Raw genomic sequence first — 25,131 nt, forward strand, 5'->3', positions numbered from 1 at the left:
ATTTTAACGTAGTGTATTTCATTACTTTTTTTGCATGTCTTTGAATGTAATAAGAAATTCAAAAGTGTTTTATATTGTTTGAGTAAAACCTTTCAAATATGCACATCGTGTGCTCTCTGCTGGGTTGGAAAATGAGAAGTATGAGTATCGTCATTCAGCAAAAGGACTCAGAGGAAATCCTATAGGAATAGTCTTCTCTCTAAACTTGAGTAACCATTTGCCCTCTTCTCCCATGTGAGGAATCACACCGGGCTTCGGTGAGAGGGGCTGCGTTACCATGCTGGCTTCCTCTGCACTGCAAGGTCCTGACCCCATCACACGAACCCGGAGACCAGTTTCATTTAACACCTCTAACACTTCTGCCTGGAATAACTGGACTCGCACCTCTCAGCACCTTCGCACAGCCCGCTGTTTACTTTGTTTGTGTTACCTTTCCCCTCGAATTCTCACTTCATCTCGGCGGGATACAAAGCCCCTGTGCACATGTTATTTCTTGTGCTGCGGCTGAATTGTTGGGGCCATTATGTGGTTGCAAACTGTGGTCTTGGGCTTTGTAGCCTTGTCAGTCAGGTGACCTCTCCGTTTCGCTTCTCCTCAGGAGCTGATCCCCGAGTTCTACTACCTGCCGGAGATGTTCGTCAACAGCAACGACTACCACCTCGGGATGAGGGAGGACCGAGCCATGGTGTGTGACGTGGACCTGCCGGCCTGGGCCAGGAAGCCCGAGGACCTCGTGAGGATAAACAGGATGGTAGGAGGGTCACGTGTCCATTTCAGAATCTCACTGTGTGATTATGTTTTCCAGAATTATTCATGTTAACAATCTATCTCAGGAAAACCCTAAAATATTAATCTCCACAACGTCTGCGTGGACAAAGAGTCGCCTCATCTATGAATAATTAAAAGCTGTACTAGAAAGTATAAGCCCATCCTCTTTTTTTTTGTATTTACATAATGATTTGATTAACACTTTAATATGCATTGTCATTAGCTTCAACTCTTTGCATTATTGGCTCCATATTGAAAAGCGCCAACAGAAATTCATGAACAAATAACGGTACGGTTACATTAACATAAATATAAATATGTTAAGGTTGATGACAATAACTCTGTTTGCATGACAAATGAGAAAAAGGTTATAAAGTTCAGGTTTAGATTCATAATCAGCAGTACAGAAACATACATAAGGACTTAATAATGTCTAAATAAATGTTAATTTCACTTTAGAAAAAGAACAAATTTAAGTAGATAAGTCAAAGATCAGGGCAGTTTCACTTGTTTTTGTCTTCACAATGCTTGATACAGCCAGCTATTAGTGGGGGGGGGGGGGTGTATCTGTGGGATGAGCAGCAGAGATGGAGGGTAGAAAAGTTTTTTCTGCTGCACGACATTCCTCCTCATTCTGCTCCTTACAAATGTGGTTACTGACTTATTTTATTGATGTCTTTAGCCCTACATGATTATTGTTCTATTGGTATTATTAATAATTTATTCTATTCGGGCTGTTAATGTTTTGAACTTCTATTAAGACTAAGACGTGAATGTAAATGTTTTAACTTAGTACGCATCTTTTGTTCCTAGTTTGCCTCCTGCTCACAGAAAATAGCCAAAACCAAAACAAAACAGATCAATGGCCACACTTTTTGTCCTAACCTTCCCGTGCCACCTGCGTCTCCTTGTCTTATTCATGAATCATCTAATAAAGTGCGCCGCTCGATACTAACGCTGTCCACCCCGACCCCGGCAGCGACGCTGAAAGAGAAAGGGCAGCGTGGTCCTGTAGCGCTCCCCTCTGAGAGGCAGACCTTCAACGCTGTGCCAGAGTGTGTGCGTGTGTGCGTGTGTGTGTGTGTGTGTGTGTGTGTGTGTGTGTGTGTGTGTGTGTGTGTGTGTGTGTGTGTGTGTGTGTGTGTGTGTGTGTGTGTGTGTGTGTGTTAAATGCAGACAGTCTATCGGCATGAGGCCCACGACTCCCAACAGGTTTTCGGGAGCAACGCTGAGACACGCTTCTGACCTTCAGATAAACTCTGCTCTCCCTCTAATCAGAATCACAGTCGTCATGAAACAAAGATGAGTGATGGAGAATTTAAAACATCACACAGGAAGGACACAAGATGAATGGATGCTGGATTATGTGCACATATTTGCCTAAATTTGATGGAAAGGCAGCCTATTGAATCTAAACGAGGTGGTAGTGGTGTGAGTGAATAATGAGAACACATTTATATTATTTCAATTCAATTTTCAATTTAATTGTATTTCTATCGTGCCAAATTACAACACAGGTACGTTTACAGAGGAAAAAGCCAACATTTCCACATGAGCAAGCAGAGAAGATGGCAGGAAGAAACCTGCGGGACGAGACTCAGAGGTGGAGACTTTCTGTTGTTCCAGTTGGGTTTCGGGGATAGAAGGAGAGACTGATTGTGGGAAGGGATTCAAACCCAGATTCTGGGGGGGCAGTTTTCAATTCCACTCAGCAGGCAGAGATCCATATTATATACCATCACTTTCTAATTTAGATGAGATCTTTTGGTTGGGTTGGTAAAGGGACACGGGCGCTCATGCGGGCCGGGGGCCGCCGAGCCGCCGGACCCCGGCTTAGAAGGAGGCTGTGGGAACACTCTTGACCTTTTCATCTGGAGTGACAGAACTCGGCTGGTCTTATGCAGGTGACCTTTACCCGAGCTGTACCCGCTCTGCCTGTTTGAGCTCTATCAGGCTCGCATTGTGGCGGAGTCACGGGGTTGAAGGGGAGAGACAGGAGAGGAGGGGTGGAGGTGGAGGTGGAGGTGGGAGAGCTCTAGAGTTGTTTCAGGCATGTCTGCATCTCCCAAAACAAGAAGCGAGGGGAGGAAAGGAAAAAAAAAAAAGAAGAGAGATTACAGTGGATATTTTCTCACTCTTGAAGGATACATGTGTGGTGCGGGCTTGCATTGTTCCATTCACAGACCAGTGTATTCACACGCCCAGAAAATCATAGTCCTCTCCTCCATTTTTTTTTCCTTTCTTTTGTTCTGTTCCCTCGCTCGCTCAACACTCTCGCTTCCTCTATTATTTCTATTCTGTCAGTGGATCTCTGACTGCACCCTCTCTCTCTCTCTCTCTCTCTCTCTTTTTTCCCTTCCCTCCTTTTCTTCCTCCCTCCCTCCCCTCTTCAACCCACTTCCCATCTTTGCATGTGCCACTTTCAATTGTAGTGATATGCCCTGTGGCAAACTCTGCCTCTGTGTGCTCGAGCAGGCTTTGTTGGTAATGGCTGTTATTCCTGACGCGAGGGGAGGAGTGTAAATTTCTCCAGCAGAGCCTTAGCCTAGCATGCATGGGAATTATATTGTTCTCTATTCTGGGACAATACATCAACCCCCACCCCCCCAACCTGCCCTGCTCCATGTCTTCCATAGGTGTATTTATAATAATTTTCCGTCTTAAATCTCATTTTAAATCCCCCGCTAACACTCCCACAAGAAACCCGGTCTCCTTTTTCACTCTCACAACTCATTTATCAACGTTTCTCCTGCAGATGCTTTTTACAGTAAATTGGATCCTGTTAGTATTGAACCAATTTCTTTGTCTCCGTGCAGAGACAATATTTTAAGTGGACAGAGAAATATGATCTGGGCGCTTTGCTATAAATTATATTTATGTATTAAGACCTTGAAATGTGGCTTGTGCTGCTCTATTCCTCATTTAATCCTTGTCTACAGCAAAAAAAAAAAAGGTTAAATGCCTGAATTATTTAGATGAATGTAATATTTTCCAGTTAAACACTATTTGTGGTTGGCTTCATCTCACTTGCTGCTGGTGTCATGTTGTGGAAGGTCACCTGTGTACAGCGAAGTTCACTTTGTGTTTTTTGCCCATGTGCTACTGTGTGCTCCGTTTTTTTGTTTTTTTTTGTTGCCTCTCACCTCTAATTGCCCTGTACTCCTCTGACAGGCTCTGGAAAGCGAGTTTGTGTCATGTCAGCTGCATCAGTGGATTGACCTTATTTTCGGCTACAAGCAGCGGGGCCCCGAGGCGGTGCGCGCCCTCAACGTCTTTCACTACCTGACTTACGAGGGCTCCGTCAGCCTGGACAGTATCACTGACCCTCTGCTCAGAGAGGTAACACACACACACACACACACACACACACACACACACACACACACACACACACACACACACACACACACACACACACACACGCACCATTTCTTTTATTTGCTGTGGACACACCCTCTTGTCTTTATCTGTCCTGGCATGTGTGGAAACATTCATATCATTCATCTGTCAATCAATTAATGTGTCATGCAAACGTAACGTGTGAGAGAATCACGCAATGCTGCCGAGTCATCGGGTTAGTTCGGAGATTTCTGTCACTTGAATTTACTCATAGATAGATAGATAGATAGATAGATAGATGTTAATTAATATACAAATTTTAGAATTAACTATATTATCAATATACATGTACAACATCCAGAAATACTTGTAACCCAATGTAACCTAATATGAGTGTGAGGAAGAACAAACTAATTAAATCTCACCCTTTCTCCAGCTGCTATTGGAAAATAATCAGCTTTGCTTCCTTCCATGTTACACAAAAGAAAAACAGTTTGGTAAGACGTTATTTTAGCGTAATGTGCCATGGATGGGAGATTGTTTACATTAATATTAATGAAAAATGTTCAAAAGATAGAAGAGATATTGTCCCATTTGTGCAAACCCACCGTTTCATCAATGCAGTCTTTATATATTTATTTTAAATTGTGACACAAATAAAAACACATTACATGTCCTGCTGCCACGTTAAAAGCGTATCCCTTCATTTCATTAGCATCATGAGTAAGTGTAGGATTATACAGTAAGTCTCCTCCTCTGATCAGATCGATGACTTTCACTGGGCTCCTTTGATCAATCAGCAGAGGTCAAACGGTCGATAGACGAGGAGGTGAATCCCCTTGTTCTTAACAGATTAATTGAAAAACTATTAGCTGGACCACATTACTTGTGAGTAGCGTGATTGCAGAGAGCGCAGCAGCTGGCATGCATTGTGGTACTTTCCAGTGTGAGCTCGTCCCTCCCTGTGATATCCACCATCTGCTGTCTGCAAAACAAGTCATTTATATACTGTCACTTCCAGGGGCGCCTTTATTTATCAAGTGACCACTATGCAAATCACCTGCAGAAGATTTGGTCGGTCTAATTACCAAACCATGTTGCGGAAGTCTTGGTTTTTCACTTGCTTTGGAGAAATGCTTCAGATGAGGCCTTGTTTGTTTTGAGGAGTTTTTCGCTGACTGTTCCACCCCGGGAGATGACAGCGGTGTTAGTTAGCTGCACATTAGGATGCTGCTATTCAGACTCCCTAATTGCACCCAGTTGATGTCGTCGCCACTGTGACATGTGAGTGTATCTGCGCTGAAGAAAGAAATTGCCTCGGCTAATTGCAGCTGATGTAATGTTGATATGATGAGCGCTAATTAAGACGAGCCTTCAGACTCTCAGGTTCTCATTCCAGACGGATTGTTTTCGCCTCTGCAGCATAAAGTCAAACCTTAAGTGGTCCAACATCTTATATTCTACAATATAAACATTGTAAATAAGTCGCATTAACTTTAGTTTCCATACATGAGTTTCCATGCTTTATCTTTATAGTCGTGCATGTAACAAAAGCATGCATGACCGTGGAGGTGAAGCAAACCTGAGCTGGACAAAGACTTCAATGATAGTGAAACTTCATTCACTTCTGAAATCACAAAGATGATGTTGGCTGCTATTGAATAAGGTTTTATTAAACATGAGCTTGCAAGATGAATGAAATTATGATAAGCATGCAATCGGCTGATTTGTTTAAAATTTTAACGTTTATTTTTATTGTGTCTGTAGATTCGCTGAAGTTCTCATTTATAATAACAACATGACAAGGAGGCATCAAGAAACCAGAGAAACAAATACATACATACATACATACATACATACATACATACATACATACATACATACATACATACATACATACATACATACATACATACATACATACATACATACATACATACATACATAAAGTTTACAATGTTTACATTGATATAGATCAAGAAAGAAATCACTAAAAGTGAAACGCGATCCTTCATTATTGGTAGTATTATTTTTTTTTTGCAGATGATTGCAGTCATTTGCAGCAGAAAACTGAAATGCAGAGTGACCAAAGGAGGTACAGGCTTTGAATATTCCGAGACTGATGGATCAACTGGAACGTAGACTGCAGTTTGGGTTGTGAATGTTGAGAAGGAGCTGTAGATATAGAGGAATTTCGATGTTTTTCCCAAGCTCTGTTTAAGAGCACATTTGAGACTTCCTCCTGGATGTGTTGTGTTAGTCTGCTCACTGTTTGCCACACAGATACCTGCCTAGATGAGTAAGTGAGGTGGAGCGTGGAAAAGTGCCCAGCGAACGTCTTTCTGCTGAAATGTTACGATTGACTTGAGGGTATTGATTCATTCAGGGCCTGACAGGTGAAACTGCAGATCTGGCATTAGTCACAACAATTAAGGCATTTGAAATGTCAAGAAATTAGAGGTCATGAGAGATAATTTCCGCCTGTGTGTCAGATGAAAATGATGACACCTTCTGACACGCTGCCGAGGCCTGTGGTTGAGGGCGCGGTGACAGCTCCGCTGGGCACACTGCCGGAACAGCAGTCCTTCGCCGCCATGCTTCTCCTGACAGGCCTCTCTTATGGAAAAACATGACAGCAACCCCTTGATTCAGACCCCACTGTGTCACTCAGAAGTAAACAGACAAATTATTCATCAGTGGGACTCTATTCCTCCGCCTGCCACTGCCACCCCCCCACCACCCCCAACCCCCGTCTGAATCAACACAACAACATACACGGCAGCCGGCAATGAAATACCTCACTTACTTTGAATTTCATATTTCTGCGATTACCTAATACATTTTGCGAAAAATATTTTGCTTACAGCTGAGACAGCCACCATTTGTGGACACAGCGTTTGAGTCCAGTCGTTCACACGTCAGCTACCGAGCCGTCACTCAGCAAACACCCTCGGGGCAATTCTTTGTTAGTGCTGCAGGGTGAAAGTCCATAGAAGGTAATCTTTGAAAGAATCTCTCAACGGCATGTAAAGAATGGTCAGCAGAGTCACTGCACGATGCACAACAACTGGGTTGTCCTAAACAATTCAAGATTCAAAGTGTTTATTGTCATGTGTACAGTAAAGAACTGAACGCCACATGATTGAAAAACTATATAAAAAAAAGAACTATAATAAACTTAAGCAAGAGAAATATAAACCTATACATTAAAACTTTGCAAAATACAAGTGGTATATACAAGTGAATATGCAATATACAGTTTGAGGTGGAAGTACAAAATGCTACAGTCCGTACATAAACAGTAGCTCTCGATGATGAACTAGTGTGTCCTTTATTATTGGTTTAGGATTGACAGGGGTGAAATGCAGCCGCATCATATTCGATCGTCGAGTCGTGACTCGGCAGGATCCCACGCTGCTTAGTGGGTCACCACACGGCCATGTCTGCAATCTGTGTGACAAAGCTGTTGTGTTGCTGTATTGCATGAATGCACTGGAGGATGCTGCTGGAGGCGGGGGGCGGGGGGGGGGGGGGGGGGGGGGGGGGGGGTTGGTTCTGTGTCACCTGTTTGGGAATCATGCAGCACATATATAGAGAGCGAGAGCTGCAGACACTCACCTCCAAAGACTTTTGCAATGCCAAAATTCAACGTGAACAAAGTCAGACGGACAGACAGGCGAGCACGGTGCGTTATGACGGATGTTTGGTGCTCACTCAAGCACGGAGGCTTTTGCTGGGAGGGGAAATCATCCAGATGGCTTTGGCAATAAGTGTCACTTATCAGCCAAAAAGCAGGGCCTGAAGTGACTTAAACTAATGAACTGCCTGTTAAGTGCTCCTCATCTCTGCCTGAGATAGAGATAAGTTTCTGACATCCTTCAGGGTAGATTACTGTTTTGCACCTGTGAGATATTGACATGTTTTGATCATCTAGTGGAAGAACACGTTCTTGGTTTAACCTTTGACAAATCAACTTCCCTTCCCCCAATGCACACATACACCAACACCTCACACATTCAGGCTAATTGTCTCTTTCCCATTGCGCCATCATTGGTCCACCTCAGGGATCCACACCCACACTCTCTGATGAGCATTTTGTTATGAAAACCGATTAACCTCACCTTACATGCAAGTCTTTGGATTGTTATCAGAAGTTAAAGTACATCTTTATTCCTCTATCTGCGTCTTCGATCTGCAGTTCATGCATGCGGTGTGCCCTGGGGTATTCCACCTCCCACTCACAAGTAACACACGTTATTGGTTGTAGGAGTAAGGTCGAGAAGACTGGTTTCTGCTCTTTATTTGTCATTTGCAAGACTCCTCTTGTGGACGAAGTAGGTTGGTTGACTGTCTGGGACAATCTAAATAAAATGTCAAAGTATCTTGATCATAAACTTCCACACTTCAAACTCATACATAGAATGTATCTCACCTTAAGAAGCTCACACACTCTCCCATCGTGGTCTATGCTCTCTGGGTCGTGTGGGATCTTCCTTACATATATGCTGGGATTGTCCTGATGGTAAAGATATTTGTATATTTACATTCCTTAACCTCAGGTGAACAGTCAGTTCAGGAAGTAAGTTTGCTTACGAGTTGTAACTGAGCGCGGTATGACACAGAATATTATATTGAGGGTGAAAACATGAAAACTGCAGCATGTGGACCTGCATTATATATGATAAAAAACTGAAGTTACTGAACTGAACAGTTACAGTTTTAATTCAAAAGGAGCTAACTGAGTCTATATTTCAATCTTTATATCCAATTTGCAGGTCATTCAGTCATTTATGATTAGTTAGTATGCTGTAATATTCTCTTTGCGACCTCAGATGAATATCTTAGCTTGTGTGACATTCACATTAGAAATCATTGAATAGCCATAATGTCACTTGCCGAGCCCTCTCACTGCGGGGTAAAGAAACTGTGACTAACACTTAATGGTTGCCAAATCTGCTCAACAACTCACACGAAACTTTCGCTGCGCTGCGACAGCATTCAACCGTGTGGACGGCGCCTTTTTTTGGTGCTGTTGAAGATAGGAAGTGATCGGGGGGTCGTTGGGGGCGACTGTTGGCCTTGCAGGTGGCCTGTCCTAATTCAGTATCACCTCCAAACGTCCCGTGCCACTTCTCCCACTGTGGCATGTGCTACCCAATGGGTGCTTTTGATAGTGAGCGGTGTGTACAGGCGCAGGAAAATGAGGGCCAGTCGCCCAGGCAGTCAGGAGGGCGGGCGAGGGGCTGAGCGATGTATGTTCCATTGTGCACAGTGGCATTGACGGACGTCTACAAGCTCCCCTCTGATGGTGGAAGTGGCTCCAGTCACATCAATCACTCCCACTGCGGAGTGCCCCACTTTCAGTCAAGCTCAACAGCTCTTACCTCTTCTTTTTTTTTCTCCTTCTTCTTCTCTCGCTGCAGCCCGGTGCAAAGAAGTTATTTTCTAATAACAGTAACAATCAAATCTTATAGTCCTTTTCGCTTTTTTTTTTTTTCATTGTGGGAACTTTACTTGCCGTTTCTAGGTTTTTCCAAGCATCCAGCCACATAGTTTAAACCCCATAAATCATCCTTCACCGAGGTACCTAATCACATCACCATGACCTGCTTGTGAGCCTCACTTTCATAGGTATGTGTGTGTGTGTGTCTGTGTGTGTCTGTGTGTGTACGCATGCTTCTCCCCTTTGTTTCAAGCACAATAACATCTAAGAGCAGGCCGGCCTGCTGCAGTCCTCGCTGGATGTCACTCCAGGTTAACGTTTGTGCAGTTGGGGCCCCTGCTCCTGGAAATGGGAATGGTTAACTGAAGCATGTTAATAGGAAAAGGCTTGTCTCTTCCATACTAACACTTGGATGACTCTGCAGGCCGAGGGGGGAAGGGGGAGCACCCAGGCGGATTGGGAGTGCACCCCTTTCCCTTTCCCTCCCCCCCTTCCTCAGAGGCACGGCTGAGTTAGGATTTGCTTGCATTGTCAAGTAACGCATTGACCCATCACTTTGATGCATATTGATTGTGACAGCCGCTCTCTCTCCCTCTCTCTCTCTCTCTCTCTCTCTCTCTCTCTCTCTCTCTCTCTCTCTCTTCCTCCCTCTCTCTCTCCCTCGCTCTCTCTCTCCCGCAGGCCACAGAGGCACAGATCCAGAGCTTTGGACAGACGCCATCTCAGTTGCTTATTGAGCCACATCCTCCACGCAGCTCTGCCATGCACCTGGTGAGAACAGTGAGCATGCTGGGAAAATTCTGCGCACCTACGGTGATGGTGTGCAGGAATAAAGGATGAGTATGTGTGTACCTATCCATGCCCGGATGGTGTGTGTTAATGTGAGGCACGCGATCAAGAGCAATGTCCTTGATTTTTATTGCATTTTCTTTCATCAAGAGAGAAATAATGTTTCCAAAATCCTTTCTTATGTAGGTCAAAAACTCCCAATATGACAAACAATGTACGGTACTGGTAGTTTGTAGGCTTCTTAGCTGTCGCTGCCTTCACACACTAGTTTAAAGGGAAGAGTGCTCTCTACTGGTGTAGTGAGTGGAAAGCCTCTCTTCCCTTTCCAATCCATGTAATAACCAGCTTTGCCCTCATTATCCTCACACGGCTCTGTGTGTTTCTCTCTCTCTCTCTCTCTCTCTCTCTCTCTGAACTGAGAAAGAAAATCCCCTCTCTTTAGTTCAATTTTCTTCTTTTGCAATAAATGAGCCTGTTTTCATCCACTTCTTTTAGCACCTTCTAGTGTTAAAGCTCAGATGGGAGCCAGCAGCTGATGTCACAGCGTATCACTCTATCCTTCATTGTGTTTTCGACTGCCAGACCTGTTATTTCTTCTGATTCGTGTCCATTACGTACGCACCATCTCATATGTACTGTCTATTCCACCCCAGCTTTCCATGTCTACCTCTGTCTTACAGTCCCTCGTCTGCTGCTGTCTGGAGGGGGCAGTGCATGCAGCTCTCCTCCGTGTCTGAACCTAGTTTTTCCTCCAACCTCCACACTAATTGCCTCTTGCATTCTTTTTCCCTCCATCTTGCCATCCTGATCATCTCCTTCCTCCTGTTCCTCTTTCATTGTGCTCCTCTTCCTCTCCCACCATCACACCCCACCTCCCCTTCCTCCTTCCTTCCATCTTCTTCCACTTTTTGTCTTTCCTCCCTTCTACTCAATAGTGTTTCCTTCCACAGAGCCCGCTGATGTTCAAGGACCAGATGCAGCAGGACGTCATCATGGTGTTGAAGTTTCCCTCCAACTCACCTGTAACTCACGTGGCTGCCAACACGCTCCCCCACCTCACCATCCCCGCTGTGGTGACTGTCACCTGCAGCCGCGTCTTCGCCGTCAACCGGTGGCACAACACTGTCGGTGAGCGGAGCCGAGCCCACGCAGGTGGTCCGACACTCACATGTGCCCTTGGAAAAAAAAAAGGGGGGGGGGGGGGGGAACTAGAGCGTGCCATGCCACATGTGATACCGACCACAGCAGTGGCCCAGTAAAATCACTTCATCACCGTCGCACCGAAACGTACCCGCTGCTCTTAATAGAGCTGTAGCCAGCTGGCTGTGCGAGAGGCTAGCACCTCCCAGGTAAGCTGACCGTGAGTGTTTCCACATGTTTCTTCTCAGACATGTGTGAACAACATTACCCACGGAGCCCCTCCCTGAGAATCAGCCTCACCTCGGGGTCAGAGGGCCAATGCAATGGTTACTAGGAAATTAGGCCGCAACTGCAGCGCATTTGCCTCACACATCCCCATCTGTCACTGGAGGAACACTTTGACCAAAGACTCTCCCCCACTAATGAACACAGCTGCAGCAGCCTCGCCATCCTGTTCCGCAGGAGGGGAAATGTGCTTTGGCTTTTCCCAATAATAATGATAATAATAAGGCCCCCATATTTTCAGACATGTTGCTGTTTCTGAACTGGCTCCAGATACTCTGTCACACGGATGAAATGTCTCCATTCAGACTCCTAGTAAGACAGATGGACCTGCAGTACTTCCATCTCCTGGAAGAAATCATAAATGAGCTTGGCTCTGAAGGGGGAACAGGTGTGTGTGTGTGTGTGTGTGTGTGTGTGTGTGTGTGTGTGCGTGCGTGCGTGCGTGCGTGCGTGCGTGCGTGCGTGCGTGCGTGCGTGCGTGCGTGCGTGCGTGCGTGCGTGCGTGCGTGCGTGCGTGCGTGCGTGCGTGTGTGTATTTTGGGTCAGAATTGGCCTCATGTCTCTGTCTTCCTGGGTCCAGGTCTCCGAGGAGCTCCAGGCTACTCTCTGGAACAGGCTCATCACCTGCCCATAGAGATGGATTCACTGGTTGGTGAGTCGCACGCACCAACCAGCAAATCCAAAACATCATCCACTTGCATATCTGCTTCTGCTGCACAGGCTTTAATTCACAACTCCCAGGCTTTGACACATCCTGTGCTCTTGTTTTGGGTTTTTTTCCTCTCCTCAGCCAACAATACTGGAAGCAACAAGCGTCAGATCACAGACCTAGTGGACCAAAGCATCCAAATCACCACACACTGTTTTGTGGTGACAGCTGACAACCGTTACATCCTGGTGTGTGGCTTCTGGGACAAGAGCTTCCGTGTGTACTCCTCTGAGACAGGTAGGTTAGAGTGTAAACTCAATTTTCTACAGAGATGTGCACCGATGTGTGGAGGACTGAGTGCTAGGACGGTAATAATAAAGTATTGCTGACTTCAGACAAACGGAAGAAAAAACATGAACGAATATGTTGGCTAAAAATTGATGTTTCCTGTTTTTCCAGCGTTTTATACTTCATGAGAGCATCGAGCAACTTGACGAGTTCAGTTTAGTTCAGTGGCCCCACATTTAAGAGTGATCTGAGGGTGAAGAAAGTCATTATTCACTGCAGAAATTCACCTTTTGAAATGATCTAAAGCATTGGGTTTCATAGTTTGGGAAGCAGGAGGCGTGGATAAAGTCCTTCTTTGTTTTTGTCCCCATTGTAAATCTTAAAGAGAAATAATTGCTCAGTAATACTATTGATTATTATATTAAAACACATTTTTCTTGCTGGCTTCACACAATGGGGTTCAAGCGCTGAGAGAGGGCTCACTGTCTCACATTGATCAAACTGAGGAAACTCGGTTGAATTCATTTTCTATAAAAGATGGAATCAATATGAGATACTCTTTAATAATAACTATGAATAATTAAAAGATAACCAGTACTACACTGTGTGCCATGTAAAGATTACCACTATAACAATCGTTTTTGTCTTTTTCCTTCATTTTCCTTGCGCCTGACCTGATGTCCCGTTGTATTTGAAGGCAAGCTGACCCAGATCGTCTTCGGCCACTGGGACGTGGTGACGTGTCTGGCCCGGTCCGAGTCGTACATCGGGGGTGACTGTTACATCGTGTCCGGGTCCCGGGACGCCACTCTGCTGCTGTGGTACTGGAGCGGGCGGCACCACATTATTGGAGACAACCCCAATAACAGTGAGTGAGAGTTTACACACGCCGACACCGACAATGGTCTTTTGGCTGTCGTGCAACAGGAAGAGAAATCTAGGGGTCAGGTCTCATGAAAACTCTCCTGGTAACATCAACAAATAACAATTCAGTTCAATTCAACTGTATTTATGTAACACCAAATACAGCACAGACATTTTCAAGGCACTTCCACAGAGAAAAACCAACAATTCCACGTGAGCAAGGATAAGCTTCTGTGGAAAGGAAAAACTCCCCAACCTCATACGATCAATTTCTCATTTTATTATAAAAGAGAGTCAAACTGACCCGATGTCCATTTTAAATCTTCTGCTCCGGGTGATTCATTGTGGTTCAGTTAGTTTAGATCAGGGTTGTGAAACTCATTCTAGTTTAGGTTCCACAATTTCATCTTGAGTGGTGCAGATTTTGGCCCATGACCCCTGATATATCAACACAGTGCAGATATTACAGGCCAAAGTAATCAGATTACCGTGATGACAATAAACGCATTTGATGATAAGAATATTACATTTTGTTCAACATCATAAATATAACTTTAAATCATAAATACACACAATCCTACACAATACTGGGCTTTTTTTGTTTTTGTTTATTTATTACAAAAATGACTTTGTAAAATTGAAAATGGCAGATTTCATTTAATGTGGTAAATAGTTATACTCTAATTATACATTTCATTTTCTTTTATATCATAAATAGTTTGTGTTGAATGTAGAAAAAGAACTCAGACATGCTTATTAAAGCTTCACACTCCTCATTATCTCAGTAAAAAAAACTATTTTTATGACCAAATTTGTTGTAAGTCTAAGTTTTATTGCAAAGCCATCAATATGACTTTGTAGTAGTATTGATGCTGTAATAGTTGTGGATTACATGCAAACATAAAAACACACAAGATATCAACACGAAGCTGTGAGTTGGCATGAAAAATGATGCTTCGTATTGCCTATAGAACTCAACAGCTGTTATTTATTTATTTCATTGTGAAAAAAAAATTGGAAATCTAAACATTTATGCTTGATGTGAGACACAGTTGAGAGACATTATGATGGATTATATCAATCCTCTGAACTCTATCTTTTTGCTTAACACATCAAAATCGTATGATTTTCTTTATTTAGACTTGATTTTTGCTCTAAGAAGTGTGTGATCTGCACAGATCCACATACACACAGTTGAGATCATCACTTTACGGGTCTTTACATTGATTTGCATCCATTTCCTGCAGAGTCTAACTTCAGCCGTAACTAAAACCTCAACACATGCACACACAGGGACAAAGTTACAGGAATCCTTTAATTCTATTTCCCTATATAAACCAAAGAAATGCGGCCCTTTTGTTGGGAAATGAAAGTCTCACCATAAAGATTTCTCGTGTATACAAACTTCCATAGGAAGCAGGAGTCTTTGATCAGTGCAGGGAGAAAAGCATTCGATCTCACAAATCAAGTAATGTGTGTAGACAGGGGGAGGATAATTTATCTGCACTGTAGCTGTGATATATTAGTGTGATTCATGGCACTGAGCGCCGCTGCTTTCAAGTGGAAGACTCCAGATGTCCTGGCATTCACAATGGTAGGCCCCAGTGTGTGATTTCTGCTGCTCAGTTCATTTAGCCGCTCATTCTCACTGATTGTCTGCATTCGGGACGATCCATCAGGCTCGGAGCGGCAAGGACGACCTCGCATGGTACGTATGTGTAAGAGCCGCAGATAAGAGAGAGTGTGCTTTCATTTTATTGCAAGATAACAAGACAATGAGTGTGTGTTCGGGGGCCCGTGTTTCCAATTGTCACACATTTCCAGGAGCTGCTTCAGATTAGTTGCGGGTTTTCTCTAATTAACTTCACCGAGGCTCCGACAGTTAATTAAGAATTTCAGCTTGGATGCCTCCAATTAGCAAGGGGCAATAGCACTTGTGTTGCTGCAGCAGGAAAACCGTATTCCCCTGATATTCACACTGCTGCTGCTTACAGTGCATCTTCAGTGGACGAAAAGGAGCCACATAGCTGAGGGGCAGCGACAGTCAAGTGGAAAATGATTAGAATCAGCGGAAAACTTAGTTGCATCCTGCGTGTTTGACACAGCCTCGTGTGGATCCATGCAAACAGCCGGTAATATTGATGTCACATATTCACAAGGTAAAGCCCTCAAATGGATGTCATAAAGCAGAGAGAGAAGAGAAAAACCTCTTTATTATCTCGTTTATCAGCTTTCTTTCAGTGACCCATCTTCCTCCCGGAGCCCCCTTCTACTGATTTCATGCCTCTCATATTTTTCGTGATGCCGGCTGAAGGTTGAGTGAATATGCAAGCGGCGGTGCTGCCGGATCGACACTCCCTCATCCCCGTGGACGTGACGCCAGCAAGAAATTGATTTCACCCGTGCCCCAAAAGGCTGCGTGCGTCTTAAACGTGTGATAATTAAAATAACTTCCAGCTCAATCATGGCCCCGCTTTTCAGACTCGGCCCATCACGCCGGTGTGACGAGGTGTTTGCAATTATTGCTGTGTGGTGGCTGAATCCGGCTCGTCCCAGGGGCTCGGGCTGGGCGGCGGGGGGGTGCGGGGGGCGTTCGGTGCAGGGTGATTGAATCTTTTGTCGGGTAGGTGAGCCTTCTCTTCCCCCTGAGGCTTTTTCTGACACTTGTCCTATTCAGCCCCTCTCAGCAGCGAGCGCCGGGACTGACAGCCCCGCTCAGGTTCTGGTCTCCAAGGGACCGCGTTGCATCGATCACAGTCCGGCTCTGTGACTGGACCGCTGCAGCTACAGAGGCGATGTGCCAAGCCGGCGGAGGAGAGGGTGGTGGGGGAGGGTCTAACGCATGTCCCCATCATCTATCAGGATGTTGCTGTCATCCAGGCGGCTGGAGAAAGTTTGAGACAATTGGCTGAACTTTGAGTCACAGGTGGACCCCCGACAGCCCGACACCATCCCTCCGTGGTGCTGGTCCGCTGTCAGCAGCTGCTTGAAGGATGTTAATTCTAGTAAGGCTGCACACAAATAGAAAGAAATTATAATAATAAAGTGAACGGCTTTAAAAAGGGAAATGTCAAGTTGAGGTAATATTTTAATAGGCGACGCAGAATTCATGCTAATGATTCAAGAAAGAGCAGCTCCGTCCTGGAGACCCCCCCCGAGCCCATGGAGGAGGTGGGTGAGAACAGGATCCTCACCGAGCTGAGATCCATCGTGGACGTCTGTCACAATGCACTGTGGGAGCTCTAACCAGCGTCTTCTAGCGGAGTCCCGCGGACTCATGCAGGATGGAACGCTGCCGCAGATCGAACGTTGAACACTGGAGTCTGATAAGGTGGGATGGAGCGTGCTCATGAAAGACCATCAGGAAAGAAGAGGAACAACATGAATGATTTGTAGGATTCATTTTCATATCACCTCGTTGTCTTATCAGTTTGCTTTTTATGTTTGCTTATCAATCCACATCTTATTCTATATCTCAATTTATTTCATCTTATCTCACCGCTATGTATCTTATCATATCACTTCCTTGTTCTTCACATCTTATTTAACTTGATCTTATTGTCTTATATGTCTCCTGTTTTATATCTTAGCGTGTTGCATCACTTTTATATATCTTACCTTATCGTCTGTTATCTTATTGTAGCTTATATCGTGTGTTATCTTCTCTAATCGTATATTATCACATTGCATCTTCCTATTGCTCATACCCTATCTAAAAATGTAATATCTTATCTTGTCACAGTGCATCATAAAGCCTTGTCGCCTATCATATTGTGTTTCCCATCTTTTCTTCTTTGTTTTATCTTTTTATATCTGTTCATCTTATATAATCTCATCACATTGTATCGTACAATATTTGATCTTATCTTTTGTTTTTTGGGGGTTTGTTCCTATTTTCCAGCTACTTAATCCAGAATCGTTCCAATTGATTAATGAATTCATTGGTACCTGCTCTTTGTTCGATCCTAACCAAATGATTTAAAGATAAGTTACTTATTCGGGCGTATAAGTGAAGGGTGTGTTTGGTATTTATTTATTTTTTCCTTTCCCTGCTGGCGATGTGTTCATCTCAGAAACACCCCGGTTTGGGTGCTGGAGGTCGGCTCCAGGTGCCAAGAAACACCCCTCACTAACCTCTCCCCCGGCCACCATCAATCATGTGACACATGGGATGAAATCAAGTGGCTGGGCTGCCATCTCTGGGCATCCCTGCATTTACATAACAATCCAGAGGAACCTCCCTGCCGGCAGATGTATGTCAGCGCCACACCGCTCAGATTGAGAGGAGCTGTGGCCTGATGAATACGTTTAGTCTTCAGACAGCATCGGCATCACTTCAGATTGTTTTTTTTGATGTGAGATTCAATCAATCAAAGCAAATATTCAGGTTCATAGATTGTGTATTCTGTGTTGTGGTCTTCTAGGTGACTATCCGGCGCCGCGGGCCGTTCTGACGGGGCACGACCAGGAAGTGGTGTGTGTGTCGGTGTGTGCAGAGCTGGGTTTAGTCATCAGCGGGGCCAAAGGTCAGTGTGCTTCTTTTGTTTCCAGTCGTGACACGAACCTCACATCCAGTTATTTCACGTACAGTCCAACACTCTATTAACTCAGCTGAAACTTCAAAAACGACCACAAAGCAGAGTCTTTACCGTGTAGAAGATTCACAAGCATGTCACAAGTGTATAACGAGAGTATTTCATGATCTCAACCGCTTTTTAATTGCTTTGCTTTAACGTACAGTATTTCTTTTATTGCTTTTGACGCACAGCGAATCGCCTCGTGTCTGAGAAATAAATCAGCAGTAATGTTGAGTAACTGCCACATATTGAAAGTTGAAGTTACATTTTAATTAACTTAGTGATTTATGTTGTTCAATTGTGTCTTAATGTAATTTTTCTTCTGTGATATTACTTTATAAATAAAATGTACTCACGTGTTACAGAACGGGTAGAACGCATCCAGTCTGAACACATTTTTCATACTCTGTAAAATCTAAATAAATCCATTTGTCCTGAGAGGGTTTCGATGATCAACAGTACTTTAGTTGTCAATTACAGATATACTGAATATTTCTTCCGCTGGGTATTTTATGCAAATGGTCCCCAATTGTGTGTATAAGGACGCTACGCTCTGTTTGTCCATCACAAATGCAGAATTGTCCATATTTCTTGTGCTCACTGGTGTGTTGTGTGTGCAGAGGGTCCGTGTCTGGTCCACACCATCACGGGAGACCTGCTGCGCGCCCTGGACGGTCCAGACCACTACCAGTGTCCCCGCCTCATCACCGTGTCCAGCGAGGGCCACTGCATCATCTACTACGACAGGGGCCGCTTCTGCAACTTCAGCATCAACGGCAAGCTGCTGGCACACATGGAGGTCAACGACTCCACCAGGGTGAGCCGGCGCTTTGACGCCTTCGTACGGCTGCATCTATAGATACTTCAAATACGTTTACTTCAAGTACTAATGAGTAATCATTTAGCAACTCAAACACTAAAGTTAACTTTTTATCAACAGGTATGGATTGCAAACACTCTTATTACCGTAATTAAGTAGAATTTCTAATTATTCATTGAGTAGTGAAGTATGTAACTCGCTGCAGAGTACACAGTTTGATTCACTATTATCAGTTTATTGTTTTGATTCATAATTTACAAAATAATTTGAGATATTGCCTCAATTTAATATTAGATATAAATGGTATTGATATTGTTCCGAAAGTGGTTAAAAAGTAGCAAAAGTAGAAAATGCCAAAGTATTTGTACTTAGCTGTACTTTAACAGATTTTGCAGGTATCTGTACTTTCCTAAAATATACATTTTTATGGTATAAATGTCATTCATGGTATAAGATACACATTCCAGCCAGGTGATAATTGAGTTACTGACTTAAAACAAGTAATTACAAGTTGAAGTATTCTAATAAAGTTTTAATGTGTCTGTGGCGCAGTGGTTTGCTCTCCTCTCACAGCGAGAAGGTTCATTTGTGTGTGAAAAACTGCAGTACCTCTGAAAAAGGTTCAAGATGCCTTAAAAAAATCAAGTTGAAGGGTTTTTTTTTTGTACTTGTCTCCATTCCACAAGTTGAATTGGTTCAGTGTGAGTACAGACTTTCACTGGTGTGTCTCTCCGTCCTGAAGACGATCCTGCTGAGCAGCGACGGCCACAACCTGGTGACGGGCGGAGACAACGGCGTGGTGGAGGTGTACCAGGCCTGTGACTTCAAACAGCTCTACATCTACCCCGGCTGCGACGCCGGCGTCCGGGCCATGGACCTGTCGCACGACCAGAGGTCAGAGAGCGAGTCACACGCCGCGGCTATATTTAAGATGGGATGTCATATTGACACAGGTGCTGCCCACGGCTTCCAGCATCTATACGTAAAGTTAAATATGAATCACTGAAATGTGCTTTCTTTGATATACTATTTTACTGTGGAACAATACGCTTTGCTGCACTTTGGATTCATGTAAATGTTGTGTGGGAAGTTGGATTCATGCATTTCCATCTTATTTTCAAATGTTCCTTTTTCTTTGCTGCTTCGGTCTTTGCGTATCTCCTGTTTCATGGTGCGTCGGTAGATGTTTTAGTTAAAGGAGAATATCCACCATCCTCGAAATAGAAACTACCGTTGCCATGGAGACAAAAACATCTTGAACAAATGCACATATTTTGGGGGACGGTGTTACACATGGCAGGTCGCTCGCTCTCGTGCTGTGTGAGATTTGTCTGCAGTGGCGTGGCGGCGGCTCCGAGGCGACAGTACTTGCTTTGGGGCTGTGAGCCTGACGTCATCATGTGACCCGGCAGTCATGAGAGGTCAGCGAGTCTGAACAGTCAGAGCTGCACTTCACAGCCACGGGCCAAATCTGTCCGTCCCGTCCAGAAACAGAGACCTGCTTCTTAAGCAAATTGACTCTGCAGACTCGTGAATCTGTGAGAAAAGAGTGAGCGCTGCAGAGTTGGCCTCCGAATTCAATTAGGGAATCATAATTACAAAAGGTGTCGACTGTAAGAGAAGCCGCGCTTCTTCAAATGCCACTTTAACCAACCACTTAAATATTTTAATAACCCCTTGATTCAGTGAAGAGACTTACAGGCTGAATCGGGTCAGGCAGCTGGACTTTCTGCTGCTGCTCTGTTCATTGTGCTGCAGCGTTTAAGCCCTCGGGGTGTAGCAGTACAAGTCGACCCTGTGAAATCAGCTGCTTTTCCTACATACCAGCCAGACGAGGACACCGGGGGGGGGGGGGGGGGGGGGGGACACACCGGGACTCAGTGGTCCAACTTCCCAGTACTTTATTGTCACAGCAACTGAAGACCTTCAGTCGCCCCTCCACCTCGGAACAACTTCTTTGAATGAATTTAAGGGTCTTTTGCTTATTATGTTGAAACGTCATTGAACACATTTGCCTTAAAATCACGAAGCTTTGAGGTCGGAGTGAACGTCTGATGATCACAGGAAATAAGTCTGGAAGGTTGTTTTTTTCTTCTTTTGTTAAATGAATTTATATATAAATATGTGGTTGTGGAGTATTAATAGTCGAAACTTTGTAATCAGAGGTGCAGTTGGAATATGAGATTATTCTAAAAAATCTTTTTTTGTAAGACCAGTATTTGAATTACAATATTAGATTATGTGAGGCGGGGATATATTAAACTATGGTACGGTGAATTATTGACAAAACAAGAGCAATCAGAGATTTGTGACTTTCAAATTCTCAAATTTCGGCAAAATCTGTTTTGATGTTATCTTGTAAACAAACAAACAGATAAACAAATAAACACTGATGATGTTATTATCTCCTCGGTGGACGTAATGAGATAATACTATCGGACTTCCTCACTTCGTTGCAGCCATACTTGATGTGGTTTTCACAAACTAAAACACCCAGAAACCTTCATCAATTAGTCATTTTGGGTCCATTTTAAGAAATAGTTTCTTATTTTGGAATATTATATAACTATAGTGACTGATATTCCGTGTCGGTCTGTTCGTCACACACTCTCACGCCGACGGACACTTTAGTGTCACCGACCATCTATATCTATTCATACTGTCATTTTTCTTTTCCTTTTTGCAGGACTCTGATCACTGGCATGGCCTCTGGAAGCATCGTGGCATTTAATATAGATTTTAACCGCTGGCACTTTGAGCATCAGAACCGGTACTGACCCGGCGCTCTCAGCAGGACAGTGTGGAGGAACGCAGCGATCGACCTGTAGCCCTCGGAGGAGGCCGAGCGAACGGCAGAATATCGGCTCGCCGCCCCTGAACCGGTTCCTCTGGCCTCCGTGGCGAACGCGCCGCGCCGTCCGTCCACTGCTGAACAATCTGGAACCCTCGTTTTTTTTTTTTTCGTCCCACTCGAGCACCGGCATCAGAATTCCCCACAAGTCAAACGTGTCTTGTTGCTCTCAGGGGAGAGCGACGGCGATCAGCTTAAACAAAACACATTTAGTTTATTCGAATACACCCAATGTCCCTTTTTCAAACTGTGAAGACGCAAAGCAAAGTAATCCTGTCGGTGACATTTATACAACATTTGTATGGAAAATACTTGGAACACTTTTCTAGGAAAAAGGTCAAGTGTAAATACAAACAGTTTAACGTGTTTCTTCCCTGTAAAGACTGAAAAAGATCTAAATGCTGTTAGACTAGCCACCATGTTCCCTTCATATAAATGTTGAAATGTCTTCATTGCACTTCAGAGAACACGTGACGATCATGTGTACAATCATGGTTTGATCTCTGTTATTGAACGGTACAACTTGTAATATTTGAGTTTAATGCACCAAAGTCGCACTTTTCTTTTTGCCCCCGCGTACACGACAGCGTTTCAAGTTTCAGAAATGTTTCACGTTTACACGGCAACGCGTGTCTGTTACAGGTACACATGCCGGGCCAGGTGGTGGCGCTGTTGGTGGGTTTTGTAAGGAAACCACACACTCATGTGCAGAGAACAACACACTATAAACATTAACAATGGACACGGACGTTCATATAGACAGACCGTGAAACTACAGAGTCCCAGGAGAATATGGACCGGGAGTCATGACACTCTGGAGGCAAACGTTGTTGTTGTTGTTATTGTTGTTGTTGTCCATCTACTCGCACATGTGCAGGAGAACTATTTACTACAGCCGTGGATCACGTAGGCAGTAGCACCGTTTCCGCTGTCGACAAGGAGGCGGAGCCTAAGCGTTTCCAGAAGGTGTCGGGGTTTTTTTTTTTTTTGAAAAGTTTCATCTTGGTAGCCGTTTGTGAAAGTGGTGTTTTCAGTGGCTCCGAGCACCGTTGTCATGGAAACGGAACCCAAAACACAACCGAAGTTTTGACTTTTCACTTGAACTCGTTGCGTGAACAGGCCGCCACTTGATTTGCTTCTCGGTGGAACTTCTAATAACGGGCGACAGTATCCGGACTCGACAGCGCCACCCGGTGCACAACAGATGCATGACTCAAATGTTACATCGTGCCTCTTTAACTGTTCAAACGTATGTGAAAAGACAAAATGTTCCCTGTTGATTTGTTGTGTTTGGATGTCTATACGGAAGAAAAATCCAGTTCTGTGTGAGTCTGTGGTAAAAAAAAAAAAAAAAAGTTTTTGATCCCATCAGCAAAAAGACTAATAAAGTCTAATATGTCCATTTTTATTCATAAAGGCAGATTTTATCGTTTGTGAATGACCGATGATTTAAAATTGTAAACTTAAGGGAGATTTTCAACATTTACAGATAATTTTTTTTTGTCGTTTTCTTCCAAAAACTTCTCCTCGTGCCAGAATCATTTCACAGTATCTGATGTTGACGTGTCTGTGGTCGATGATGTTTAACATTTTGTAAGAAAAAAAAAAAGAAAAGAAAGGAGACGTGTCGTTTTTAAAGACACGATACATGTGCGTTCACAGTTCTTTCAGTTTGAGTCTTGAAATGTTTGCTCATCCATTTTTAATGTGAACTCATGACAACATTTAGTGCCACATATTAAGCAATATTATAGCACTGGATCGATTTGATGAAGGTTTTTCAAGAGATTTGAAGGAGAACGAGGCCGGCGCATTTCAAAAATAGAAGAAATACATTGAAAAAGTTAGTATTTCCTAAAACATTAAACTTTTTTTAATTGTTAATTAAAGCCTCTGGTTAAGGAAATATTTTTGAGATACAAATTTTGGATTTTTATGACTTGAAATCTAAATTTAGCACAATCAAAGTATTGAAAACTGTTTAGTTGGTTATTTCTTGTGGCTTCTTGGAAATAGTTCTTATTCTGTTGGAAAATTTTATTTTGTGGGATGAGCAGCAGAGAGAGAGAAGGAGCTCAAAACAATAAATTTTCTTTACTTTAGATGTTACGTTTACCAGTTTGATTTATAAATCTAAAACAGAAATAGCTTTTTCCACTAATTATTTGAGATGTGCCTGGAGGAAAAGAGGATTTGTTTAAGGTGATATGAAAGCTGTTGTGTAATCATTTGAAGACTTTGATGTATTTGAGCTGTCAATTTAATCTAAAATATGCAAATAGCAGGAGTTAGGATTTAGGTTTTTGTTTTACAGGTGCAATAAAACATCCCACCCAGAGCTTGATGTCATGCATGGAAATATTTATGAAGGCGTCAAGATTTTTTTTATTTGCTTTGAAAAAAAATAAAAAAAGACAATGTGTGACTGAAATGCAGAAATTCCGCTGTGCGTTTGATTTACAATGTTTTATTTCGTCTGTTTCACTTTTGCGTTTCTTGGAGTTTGAGATGATGTTTGGAGCTTTTGTGATTACGTCAAAACTGGAACCTGAATTCAGTCACTCTCATTATTTTCTTGTTTTTTAAAGAAATAAAGAAATAAAAAACGTAATACACCAGTATCGCGTGTAATTTGTTAGATTTAAACCTAACAACTTATTAAATATGCAGAACGGTGCGGTCAGGATCCTTGTGTTTGGTTATACTGCCACCTGCTGTTTGAAAGTGGAAACACTACAATCAAAACTCTCCCACAAGCAAGTCCCAGTTTATTCCCAGGTTACACGTTTCAATGTTTTGAGACATTTTTTAATGCTTTTGTTCCCACTCAGATTGATGAATAACATTAATGGACTATGCTTGGATATAATACAGCTTTTTTTTGTTTCTGTTCATTTCAGTAGCCATATTCTTAAACTTTATGTCATCGTCACATCCTTTTCAGATTGAAACACGTAGTCATAACAGGAAAAACTCTCTTGTGCTTTTTGGTTGAAATCCCCATTAATCCTAAACATAAAAGCCCTTTTACAACAAAGTGGGAGGTGTGGAGATACACGGCTCTTAAATGATGTATATACAACTTAACTCCGCTGCAGTAGGACTGTCGTCTCCTTTACCTGAAACCTCACAGGAGAGGAGACGTGTATGACAACGGGTGGGTCTCCAGCAGCAGAGAACTAGAGCAACCGATCTGGGATGCAAATCAGCACACATGCAAGTTACAGTATCAGACGGCGCAGAGTGGAGATCTCAAACAAACAGATATTAAAATAAAGACTCTACTGGAAGCACTGTTGTGTTTACCGACTGTTAAAG

At 43.4% G+C, this 25,131-nt stretch overlaps 1 protein-coding gene across 3 annotated transcripts in view; it reads left to right on the forward strand.

Annotated features, from left to right (window-relative positions):
- Positions 1-24,397, forward strand: part of LOC308107712 (neurobeachin-like) — a gene marked incomplete at its 5' end in the record, with an annotated part of 250,933 nt that extends 226,536 nt beyond the window's left edge. For all 3 annotated transcript variants that reach the window (XM_080460195.1, XM_080460196.1, XM_080460197.1), the window contains 11 exons: positions 599-751; positions 3,940-4,107; positions 10,232-10,321; positions 11,275-11,467; positions 12,345-12,416; positions 12,555-12,710; positions 13,399-13,569; positions 17,990-18,091; positions 18,763-18,959; positions 19,705-19,856; positions 21,649-24,397. In XM_080460195.1, the coding sequence (XP_080316321.1) occupies positions 599-751; positions 3,940-4,107; positions 10,232-10,321; positions 11,275-11,467; positions 12,345-12,416; positions 12,555-12,710; positions 13,399-13,569; positions 17,990-18,091; positions 18,763-18,959; positions 19,705-19,856; positions 21,649-21,739 (1,545 nt within the window). In that variant the 3' untranslated portion in view covers positions 21,740-24,397. The remainder of the gene's footprint in view (positions 1-598; positions 752-3,939; positions 4,108-10,231; positions 10,322-11,274; positions 11,468-12,344; positions 12,417-12,554; positions 12,711-13,398; positions 13,570-17,989; positions 18,092-18,762; positions 18,960-19,704; positions 19,857-21,648) is intronic.
- Positions 24,398-25,131: the final 734 nt, after the last annotated feature.

This window comes from Lipophrys pholis, assembly GCF_963383615.2.
Source record: "Lipophrys pholis genome assembly, chromosome: 3".
Taxonomy (NCBI): Eukaryota; Metazoa; Chordata; class Actinopteri; order Blenniiformes; family Blenniidae; genus Lipophrys; species Lipophrys pholis.